Below are 11,471 nucleotides of genomic sequence, written 5' to 3'. Positions count from 1 at the left end.
CCGAATTTGAAATCCGACCCCATCACCGTCACCAGCACGCGTCAGGCTATCTTGCGACTCCGAATTCGAGCTGATATATGTCGATTTGGCCGCGCGCCGGGTGGTCAACAGGCTCCCCAGGCCGCCTCTCTCGCCCTTCCTGAATGGAAGAAGTTACCGCCGCGGATCGCGACATCGACTCCATCCCACCACGCGACTCGGCCGCCGCACACAACCCATCCGACATCACACACAATGGCGAACAGAGCGAGAACGACAGCGCACCTGTGATCAAGGAGGAACATCCGCCGGCACCTGTAAATGGCGATGATGGTGGCGTCATTGAGCGGCCGCCAAAACGGCGGAAACTCGAAGACACCACACCGCGCCGCTCAGCATCACGCGCCGCATCGCCGCCCTGGAAGTCATTCGTGGCTGATGGACCGACGACAGTCTTCGAGAATGGCGTCAGGAAATCATCACGTGTGAGCAAGGATGCTGCACCGCCAACGCCGGAACCTGTAAAGCGGAATTCTCGCCCGGCCAGCAAGGCGACGCAGACCAACGGCACCCCTAAGAACGGCGTCAAGCGAGAGTCGCGCAATGGCTCAGGACCCATGTCTGTCTCGAAAGGGAAGACGCCATCCACCATCACCAAAAAGGTGTCCGCACAGTCTCTGGCAACGCCGGCGCGCAAGTCTGAGCGCCAGAGAAAGCCTCCAGCACTTGCGACAACTTCGCCCGTCACGTCGCCAGCACTGCAGAATGGGTCGCCCGAAGGCACGCGCAAGCGGGTCGGGCGCTCTCGGAGGGGAGCGCAGCCACTTACCGATGATCTAGGTGACGAGCCCATGGACGATGCCGAAACGAACGGACACGACCCCTACGCCGGCCTGTATGGATCGCCCGACGACTCGAACCCATCTATGCCCGCCCCTCGTCTCCGCCTGCGACTGCGAAAGCCAGACCCTCCCAACCGCCATCCCCACCATGCCCCGCCCAAGTCAGAGTACGCGTCGCTCGAAGAGTGGCTAGGACAAGACGACCCGTTAGACGGCGAAGAGGCGCTTCGGATCACACAGGAAAAGGCCGAGGAAGAGGCCGAGCGCCGGCTGCAGATTGTCGAGGCTGCTGAACATGGAGTTCTAAGCCAGGCACGATGCAGCGTATATGCGCCTGAAGCAGCCCCAGAGCCACCGCCACAATACGGACATTGGGACCACGTTGTCGCTCATGCCCTGCACTTCAACAAGCTATTGAAGGAGGAGAAGGCATTCCATCGGCGGACGGCCAAGATCTTGGCCAGAGAAGCATACGATTTCTGGAAGAACAAGTTCAAGCGCAAGAGCCAAGATGAGATCGAACAGGAAGAGACCGAGCGGCAAGTGACGAGATACAAGCAGCTCGTGAAGGATGTCAAGGACGCATGGGGCTTGGTCAGGGTTGAGATCGACAAGGAGCGTGTGGCTAAATATGAGGAGGAACAGTTGCAGCTCGGACACAAGGCCATGGACGACATGTTTAATCAAGCGCAAGAGATTCTGGGTGGTCGTAACGCTGGCGACGGGGCCTCCTCCTTGGTCAGCGAAGACCGTGATTTCGATGAGATGGAATCCGAAAGCGGGGTGTCGCATGCCTCACAACAACAGCACGACGACGATGTCATGTCTTCCAGCTCCGATAGCGAACAAGAGAACGAGCAGGACGAAGATGCGAACCTCACGGCCGAACAACTACGCGAGAAGTACGGACAACTTCCCGATCTCCCCGAGAGCAGCTCCGAGGCGGAAGTCAACTCAAACGACGGCGAAGACGATGACGACGCTGATTCCGAAGAGGGCACTCCTGCGCCAACACCCGATCCCGACCTCGATGTCGACAACACGAACGAGCTTCCAGAGAACCCATTTCAACAGACGAACGGCTTTCACGACCACGAAGAAGATGGGGATAAACAGAAGCCAGACTATATCGATCCTGCTACAGTGGAGCTCGATCAGGTTGATGATGCTTTGCTCGATTCTGAGGACGACAAGGGCTCGGAATCTGGTAGTGAAGCTTGGTCGAGCAACGAAGGTTCGGATAGCGAGGGTGATGGTCATGAAGAAGCCGGCTCGGAAGAAGACGACGAGGATGAGAGTGAGGGAGAAGACTTAGGCATGATGGGTTTCTTGGCACCTAAAGACATCAAGAAACTGAAAGAGGCCGCCAAGACCGCGATTGACGATGTGGAATCGGAAGACCCGACGACTCAGCCCGAACAAACGAATGGCCATGCTACATCGCCCGCGGAAGTCTACGAGGAGAAGCCACATGTGAATGGTCATGATTCTGTCGCTGAAATCGACGAGCCACATGTGAACGGGCATTCTGAAACAGAACCTGCTCCTACCGTCGAGGCAGCTGAGCCAACTCCGATGGAAGATGTAGTACATTCTAAAAGCGCTTCACGATCACGGCATACATCATCCCCACCAAGGACCGAGGTGCCATCCTTACTACGCGGTACCCTACGAGAGTACCAGCACGATGGTTTGGACTGGCTGGCGAACTTGTACGAATCCGAGACAAATGGAATCCTCGCAGACGAGATGGGTCTGGGCAAGACTATACAGACCATCTCACTTCTCGCCTACCTCGCTGTTCGTCGCGAGATATGGGGACCACATCTAGTCGTCGTACCCACCAGTGTCATGCTCAATTGGGAGATGGAGTTCAAGAAGTTCTTGCCAGGCTTCAAGATTCTGACATACTATGGCGACATCAATGAGCGAAAACGAAAGCGCATGGGCTGGCGCAACACTGGCAAGGACATGTACAACGTCGTCATTACCTCCTACCAGCTCATCCTCCAAGACGCAGCTGCCTTCAAGATGCGTCCCTGGCGTTACCTGGTCCTCGATGAAGCCCACAACATCAAGAACTTCAAGTCTCAACGATGGCAGACTATGCTTAACCTTAGAACAGAGCGACGGTTGTTACTGACCGGTACGCCTCTACAAAACAACATCGATGAGCTTTGGTCGCTGCTCTACTTCTTAATGCCAGCTGGCTTTGCCGGGGAAGGTCGCATCGCGGGACTGGAGGAGTTTACCTTGGCTCTCAAGAATCCTACTTCGCAGATTCTCGATCAAGGTCGGCAGCAGCTTGATGCGGAAGCGCAGAAGGTTGTCAAGCGGCTTCACGAAGTCCTTCGCCCCTACTTGCTTCGAAGGCTGAAATCAGAGGTTGAGAAGCAAATGCCAGGGAAGTATGAGCACGTGGTCTACTGCAAGCTTTCCAAGCGGCAACGGCAGCTCTACGATGGGTTCATGGGCCGCGCCTCGACCAAGGAGATCCTGTCCTCCGGCAACTACATGTCGATTATCAATTGCTTAATGTCATTACGAAAAGTCTGCAATCACCCCGACCTGTTCGAAACACGAGCCATTGTAACGTCCATGGCCATGCCCAAGTCAGTCGCTGCTCAGTACGAGATCAAGGACCTTCTCATCAAGAAGCGACTGCAAGAGGGCATGGAAGATAAGCAAGTAAATCTAGACGCCTTGAACTTGGTGTTTGCGCGACGGGAACAGACGCAGTTGGGTCATGCTAGACGCACCTACCCTATTCGCGCCACACGGCCCCTGGAGGATCTGATCGAGCGCCAAACACGGCGCATCAACAAACCCATCGACAAGGGCACTTCCTCACTACAAGCGACTATGGCAGCGATGGCGAAGCGAGAGCAAGTGGCCGTTCGAGATCATCTGCAAACATGTCTTAACCTTACTCGCGCGCGTACCCAGTTCATGCCAATTTACGGAAAGGACATAATTGATGCACTGACTGTCGATTGGCACGATTTCACATTTGGGGCTATCACTGAAGGGAAGAGAGTGGCTAAGCCTCTCCTCTATCGAACCCATCACACACCACACCCTAACTATCATGGCTTCGGTCAGGCTCAAATGCAACCAAGACAAGAGGAAGCGATTCACTATGACATCGTTCAACGGCACCATGGTTTACTTGGATTCAGGTCACCGCGCTCTCATCGTGTCTTGTCGCACTGGCACGATCAACAAATCACCCATTTCTATGATATGATCCCAACATTGGAGCAGCGTGCTGAGGCTATGGAGCCTCTCATTACCCGCTTCACATGCGTTACGCCTGCCGTTGCAGCCGAGGAATTAGCACCTCTGACCCTATCCAGGCGCGGTGTCCAGCTGATTCAATCGTCGGAGGCAGCACACGAAAAAGACCCCTTCCATTCTTCGCGCATCCGACAATCGATCGCCTTCCCGGACAAGCGTCTCCTTCAATACGACTGTGGCAAGCTTCAGCGTCTTGCAACACTCCTACGAGATCTACAGGCTGGTGGTCACCGTGCGCTCATCTTTACCCAGATGACAAAGGTTCTCGACATTCTCGAGCAATTCCTAAACATTCACGGATATCGCTACCTGCGCCTCGACGGATCTACCAAGATCGAACAGCGCCAGATTCTTACTGATCGCTTCAACAGTGACCCCCGCATCTTATGCTTCATCCTGTCATCTCGATCTGGTGGTCTCGGTATCAATCTCACGGGTGCTGACAGCGTCATCTTTTATGATCTTGATTGGAACCCCGCGATGGACAAGCAGTGTCAAGACCGAGCCCATCGTATCGGTCAAACGCGCGATGTGCACATCTACAAGTTTGTCAGCGAATACACCATCGAAGCCAACATCCTCCGCAAGTCGAACCAGAAACGTCTGCTCGACGACGTCATTATCCAAAAGGGTGACTTCACCACAGACACCTTCAACAAGGTCACCTGGCGCGACGCACTCGACGAGAACTTGGGAATTGATACGAACGACGAAGCGGGCGCAGCCATGGAACGTGTGCTCGGCGAGAAGATTGGACTGCTAGGTGACGCACGTGTCATGGGTACAGTGGAGGATACCGAGGATCGCACGGCTGCTTCCATTGCGCAAAAGGAGATTGTGGATGAGATTCAAGAAGACCAAGTCGACTTTAACGAGAGTCTCAACGCCACGAGAGCCGCCTCGGAGGCCGCCGCTGCTGCCAAAGCGAACGAAGACCTCGACATCGACGGCAACGAGAAGGAGCGGAGGCACGTCGATGAATACATGCTTAGCCTGTACCGGGAAGAGTACGGCAAAGAACCGTACCGGCCGCCAACGGACCGGCAGAAGAGGAACCGAAAGGGACAGGATCCTCATGTGCGGCACAGAAAGAAGAAATACTAGTAATACGCAATTCTTTCTATTGAGCGACTTTGGGGTTTAGCGAGCGTGTTGGAAAAGGGAAAAATTATGTATTAGTAGTTGTACAATCGTAGAAAGAGCGAGTAGCATTTGCATGGTCTGGCGTTTTCTCCGATAGCGAGAAAGAGAAATGAGATTAGTGTACAATCATACTGAACAAGTTCGGTGATACTGGTGATCGTTGACCATGCTGCCAGCATCAACAGCAGGGATATGAACCCGAAGGTACGGAGTCCTTCCTCCAGTCATTTTAGCAATCTGGTAAAGGAGAAAGAGGCTATGCTGTGTGAGGACCGCTGCAGATGTCGAAGGGTGTAATCCAGAGCCTGCCACTCAGAGTGGACCTTGAGGACTACATCCGTCCAAACGGTGAGTAAGTTCCAACCGTTAGCGATATGTATACCTCCAAGCGAAGAGTACACTGTAGTCTCTAGTCGGTGAACCCGGCTCATCACCGCTTGCTGGACCCTGTCCATCGCTCCTGCCTCTCCAGCTCACTGCCAAGACCGCGCTACTAGGCCCAGTCACTTCTCACCGTCGCAGTCACCGTCACATCAATACAAGTTTTTCTTTTGGAGTACCTGTCACGACTGTGGCCAGATATTACGACAACCACAATCGTTCGCGATGGCGACTCCAGAGAAGAAAGAGGAGGCCAAGAAGGTCAAGCCGTTGCTCGAGCTGGCCAAATGCTCCAAAGCTACTCCTGCGCCGGACCCGTGAGTACGAACAAGGCTGCATTCGAGGAAGCCACTGATATACTGTACAGCGACGAGTACGGACCCATCATCACTATTGAAGTCGGTACCGGGCCGCACACGCGCAAGTTCTATGCCTACAAAGGCCTCCTTTCTCACTATTCCTCCTACTTCAAAGCTGCCCTGAAGGACGACTGGAAAGAAGGTACTTTTAAGACTGTTGAACTAAAGGACGAGAATCCGGAGGTCTTCCAGGCGTTCTTCCGCTGGCTCTATACAGGAAAGCTCTACTTCGCGCTCGACGCTTCAGGGAAAATTCCTCTGAGTGAGCAGCTTATTTGCGAGATCTATGTGTTTGGCGACGCACGCGGAAGTACCGACCTCTGTAACACCGCAATCGACCTGCTTCTTCAGAAGACACATCAGGAGTGGAAAGTCCCGCTGAACCAAATCGCCTATGTGTACGAAAATACCCTTCCAGGATCAGCTCTTCGAAAATATCTTGTGGATGACGTCGTCGAAACTTATCGTTTCGGAGATCTTTCAGACCTGAGCCAGCGGGAATCTGAGTTGTCGCGATATCCCCAAGAGTTTCTTGCCAATATTGTCGTAGCATTCATGGCTCTCGGATCGACTCCCATTCCGTCAAGTGCAGGGTATGGGAAGCTGCCTTTCGGCCAGGCCAACTGGGGCACGTACATCAAGCCTTTGATATGTTCAAAGTATCACGATCACCCAACACCTCCAGCTTGATCGCGTTGATGATGGTACGACGCTCTATGCGCGCGGAAAATCGGGTTGGAGGAAACATGATCGCTCTTGTCTCATGACACAATGAGATAATGACGCTGGACAACTACGGGAGGACGGCTCCACGGCGCAAGCTTGGACCATCAGGATCTTGATAGTTGGATGAATCGAAACTTGTTGCCCACTCCCTGTGGTGATCATCTCGATAAGAGAAGCGTGACACGTCTTTCGCACCTCCTCTACTATGTATCCTACTGTCTCTCTCTAACTCAGTCGCAGCAAGCAAACAGCGGGCGCCGGCGTCCGCAGCCCGGTATATGTGGTCTGCTGGTGCAAGATTGCCGACCGCATCCAACTGTGCGCGTTATAAATCAATTTGACAGCCAAAACCTTCACATACGACCATAGGATCTTGACGACCAGCGCTTCCCGTTCGCTCAGCGGTACTTAAGCAGGATACCGGCGGATTAGTACTCGGGTGGGTGACCACCGGGGACCACCCGCTGTTGTATGTTTTTGCCTGTTTTTTCATTATTTTTGCCGCGATCACGTACTTTGACAAGACCTTGGAAAAGGCGAGCATCTTTTTTTTTTTGAGGGGTTGCAGAGCTGAATTGGGGCGGGAAGAATCATGTGTTTCGATACCTAGACTAGCTGGACGGCGAGATTCCTTCACTCCCACTCTCGACCGCCTCCTCCTGATCTCTATCGCCAACATCATCCTCCTTTGTACTCGCCGTGTCGACGTTGTCCTCTCGTTCCAAGTATGGCGGCGGTGCTAGTTCCTCGGTCTCGCCCTCTTCATCCTTGCCTTCGACCCACACCCTGTTCAACTCTGCCTCGATTTCCTCTCTCCTCTTCTTCCATTCCTCAACTTTGGCGAGCCTTTCCCTGAGTTCTGCCAGCTCCTTCTCGACGCTCGACTTCTCAGACTGTGTGCCTATGCGTTGGAAGTCCCATTCGTCGCCGTGGTCGCCCATGCCGAGGGTTAGTGTGTAGTCGTGGTAGCGCTTTAGGGATGCGCGCGTGGATATCGTGATCAGTGCTGGAGTGGGTGAATCAGTTGAAGCCATCATGACAAGGGTAGTCGGGTACTTACTTATGCCCTTGGCCTTTGCTCGTTCGTAGAGTAGGCCTTCCACATCACTGCTAACCGCACTTGTGCCCTCATCAACAAACGCGTATCGCGGCTCATGATAGAGTAGTCTTGCAATGCCCATTCTCTGCTTCTCGCCACCGCTAAACACGTCTTTCCATACTTTCTTCGTGTCCCAGCCGCCTTCTCGATCGGGCAAGTAGCCCAGTTTGGCTTCTTCGAGGACCTGCGAAAGTTCAAAGTCGCGACGGCCTGCATCCTTCATATCGGCATCGGTGTGGGGATATATGACTTGGTCACGGAGGGTGCCAGTGGAGAGGTAAGGTCGTTGAGGAAGGAACATGATGCCGTCTACGCCGATGCTGCGGGGACGACTCACGAGACCACGGTATGCAGGCCAAAGACCAGCGACGATGCGCGAAACTGCGCTCTTACCGCAGCCATTGGGGCCGGTAATTAGAAGGTGCTCGCCGGAGTGAACGATGAAGGATAGGGATTCTAGGAGTTCTTCGCCGCCCATGGGGTGCAGGGCTGGGGCGACGACTGGAACGTGTTCGAGGCGGATTCCATCGAAGCCCTTGTGTACTGTACCTTGAATGTCGGAGACGGAATAGAGTTCGGGTCGCGTGCCGGGTGGAGGGTAGTATGCTTCTGCGTGGACGCGATGAAGCGTGCTGATTAGGGTGTAGACGCGTGATGTGTAGCCGGCAAGTTCAGAAAGATCTTTAATACTGTACATCATGCGCCCACCAGCATCAGCAAGCGACAACATCAGTCGCTTGTTAGTGATAAAGTCCTTCATACGGCTGCGCTCGCGGTGCGATTTCTCTCCTCCAGGTAGCTCGGGTGTGCCTCCTACACCACCCCATTCGGGCAAGAAGACTGGGAGCGAAGTAACCAGGTATCCGAAAGCGGACCATGAGTACTTCAGCACGAAGTCTTCGAGCATGTTGTACCGGATCTTGAGACTGTAGATGCCCTCCATCCAGTGCTTGAGGTCCTTGAATCCTCGTTCCAGGAAGTGCTTTTCCATCTCGTCACCACCGTAGAAAGCCACTTCTTCCGCGTTTGCGATAAGTCGGGAGTGCAGAGCGCGGAACTCGCCTTCTCTTCGTCCTTCAACAGCTTTCAGTTTACCAAAGGGCGGAGAAAGCTTCCGCAACACTGTCGCGGTGAGGAAGTAGTTGCTCAGCAGTCCGGTCAGTGCTAACGGTCCCAAAGAACGGTAGAGCTGATAGTTGAACACACAAAGATCCACAAACGGCTTTCCCAGGCTCGAGTATAAGGATGCCGCACTCGCACAGAATAGCGTCAGATCTTGTGTAATGTATTGGTCTGCCCCGACGCCTACACCTCCGTCCAAATTCTGTAGCTTATAGTAGTTCAGATGGTCGTTCAGATACAAGTCGTGGATGTATCGCGTGAGTCGCGTTCGGAACGCGATGGAGACCTTACTCTGCAGGAACTTGATCATAGCGTTCGTGTATGAAGAGAAGGTGCCGACACCAAGCCATTTGACTATGCCCCACAGAAATGCCTTGCCGTTGCCTGCCACGAGGTCGCGCACGATCTCTCCGTCGAGACGCGCTACGACGAGTGACAGATACGTCCGCAGCATTAGGAAGACGCTATGGCTGACCAGCAGACCCGTCTCCTTGCTATTCCAACGCGGTATCATGATGTTCAGAAGGCTCAGGAACTGGTGTAGGAAGGCCAAATTGAGGCCGGGCTTCGTCTGCGGTGGCGGCGCTTGCGGGTCGCTCGAGGTCGTGTCAGCCATGCGGGCTGCGCGTGGCGGCTGGAGGAAGAGTCTGCGATGCGCATCGAATGTGGTCTGTTTGGTGGGATGGATGACCACCTTGGACGTCGAGTCGCGGTAGGGAACATAAATGGTCCTGGAGCCATCTTTGTTCCTGAGTCCGGAGTTCCTCCTCAGCAACCGTCGGCCGGTCTCCTTCTCTGCGCGCCGGCTCTTGTACCATCTCGTGCCTCCATATCCGGTACCTATAATGGTGAAGAGGAGGGTGATGGTGGATAGCAGTTTCGTGAGCTTGGATGCGCCGCGGACGCGGGACTTGAGGAGCGTCGCATAGCGGTCGTAGAGTGCTAGGAGCGGGTCATGAGGCTGTCGCAAGGTTGACTGAGCGGCCATTGTTGACCGTGTACATCCTCTCTGGGAAGACTGTCATTTCTCGCAACGGCGGTGCTAGAGGTTGGAGATGGTGTAGCTTGCATGTGAACCAGTGCGATGATGCTTGCTGCGCTTTGAGCCGAGGCATGTGAAGGTGCACGTGCACTGGGGAAATCCGGGGTGGCTCCACAACAGCTCGACAAACACAGCCTGCAGCCGTAGAGCAGGCCAGTGTTGTCTCCTCAATCTTCACGCATCGACGAGATATGTTTCCTGCTGTCACTAAGAGTATGAGAACTGAAGACTTTTGAATTAACATTACTAGGTCATAAGCTCGATTACCAACCGCCACGGGAAACCGTGGCTATTAAACAGCAGCAAAATGCCTCCAATGCACCCCCAATTCCTTTCCTGATTATCGATCCTTCTCATTAGCTCAAGCCGTCGCAGCTTCTTTGTGTTCAATCTGCTTCATTATTATACACAGTTGGCTGTTCAGCCAGCCTCCTAGGAATTCATACAGGTGCCCCGCCTGCTCGCAAGTATCGCCATTACCTCCCCAATTAGCCAGTGCCTCAACGAGTTGCGCACATCCTCGCAACTCATGTAGGACTATCTGTCTTCTATGTCTCTCTTTCTCGCCGTCGTCAAATTTGTACTGGGTGAACGGAGATGACTGCATGTACAGGTTGTAATTTTCCGTGTCCCCAATGCTCGTCACAGACGAAGGGGAGAAAACGGTCTGCGAGAAAGAAAGAGGTTGACAGTAGTTCCAAGGAAGCGATTCCGAGACTGGCTGGCTGGTACGGGGTCCGCGACTAACGCTAGCAGCGGTTTGATACCAGGCCAGAATCTTGGATGTTATGCTAGAGTACAGCATAGCGAGGTGTGGGTCTGACGAGCATGAACACCTGAGAAGCTGCGAGATGTTCTCTCGTGCTGACCGAACAGTGCGAAGAACGGCATCGAATGAATCCCTCGAGTGGCCCGGGTATCTGACGTTTGGCAGACTCTCGAGCGTCGAATAGGCCAACGGATAGCAACTATGGCAGTCGTCTGTCGTGAATTCGGTGTAGGATGCCATATTGTGGTGTCCTCCTACGGTTTGGCTCATTGGACTGTACGGAAAAGATATAGAGGAGGCCGAACGTAGATGCTCCACGGTCTTTGCACCGCCAGGGTGATAGTCCATGGGGTTTGCGTCATCGCTGCTGATGTAGTCGTTGAGAGTCTCCCAGGTAGGATACTGAGACTGTACTGTCTGTTCCTGAGTGAAAGGATCTTGAAAGAACTGGTCTGTCCCAGTGGCTGACATAGGTTCCGGCTGAACATTTTGTCTCGGCAGGACGTCAGTATCCATATAGGTGGTGTCTGGAAGGATTTCATTCGGGTATGGTGGTTCAGGTGCAGTCTCGGAGTCGAAACCTGAAGGAGTGGATAAGCTAGGAGTAGGTGACCAGTCTGAAGGCCAGTTCGACGTGACTTCCGAATTGGTCCGTCGAACGGGAGGAGTTTGTAGCATAAATGCGCCGAACTCATTGCCAATTGGTGATGGG

General features: G+C 53.8%; 3 protein-coding genes across 3 annotated transcripts; 2 read left to right on the top strand and 1 right to left on the bottom strand.

Annotated features, from left to right (window-relative positions):
- Positions 1-143: 143 nt before the first annotated feature.
- Positions 144-5,222, top strand: J4E88_004088 (uncharacterized protein; the record flags this gene model as incomplete). The annotated part of the gene is made up of 1 exon (XM_049397735.1): positions 144-5,222. The coding sequence occupies one exon, from the start codon at positions 144-146 to the stop codon at positions 5,220-5,222; it is 5,079 nt and encodes a 1,692-aa protein (XP_049256180.1).
- A 645-nt stretch (positions 5,223-5,867) lies between these two features.
- Positions 5,868-6,691, top strand: J4E88_004087 (uncharacterized protein; the record flags this gene model as incomplete). Its single annotated transcript, XM_049397734.1, has 2 exons — positions 5,868-5,959; positions 6,010-6,691. 2 exons carry the CDS (start codon positions 5,868-5,870, stop codon positions 6,689-6,691), a joined length of 774 nt encoding a protein of 257 aa, XP_049256179.1.
- Positions 6,692-7,338: 647 nt separating this feature from the next.
- Positions 7,339-9,936, bottom strand: J4E88_004086 (uncharacterized protein; the record flags this gene model as incomplete). The annotated part of the gene is made up of 2 exons (XM_049397733.1): positions 7,339-7,733; positions 7,788-9,936. 2 exons carry the CDS (start codon positions 9,934-9,936, stop codon positions 7,339-7,341), a joined length of 2,544 nt encoding a protein of 847 aa, XP_049256178.1.
- Positions 9,937-11,471: the final 1,535 nt, after the last annotated feature.

Source organism: Alternaria novae-zelandiae (assembly GCF_023758075.1).
Source record: "Alternaria novae-zelandiae strain BMP 2774 chromosome Unknown scaffold_7, whole genome shotgun sequence".
NCBI classification, from domain to species: domain Eukaryota; kingdom Fungi; phylum Ascomycota; class Dothideomycetes; order Pleosporales; family Pleosporaceae; genus Alternaria; species Alternaria novae-zelandiae.
The sequence above is the reverse complement of the archived record's forward strand: the minus strand, read 5'-3'. Positions and strand labels throughout refer to the sequence as shown.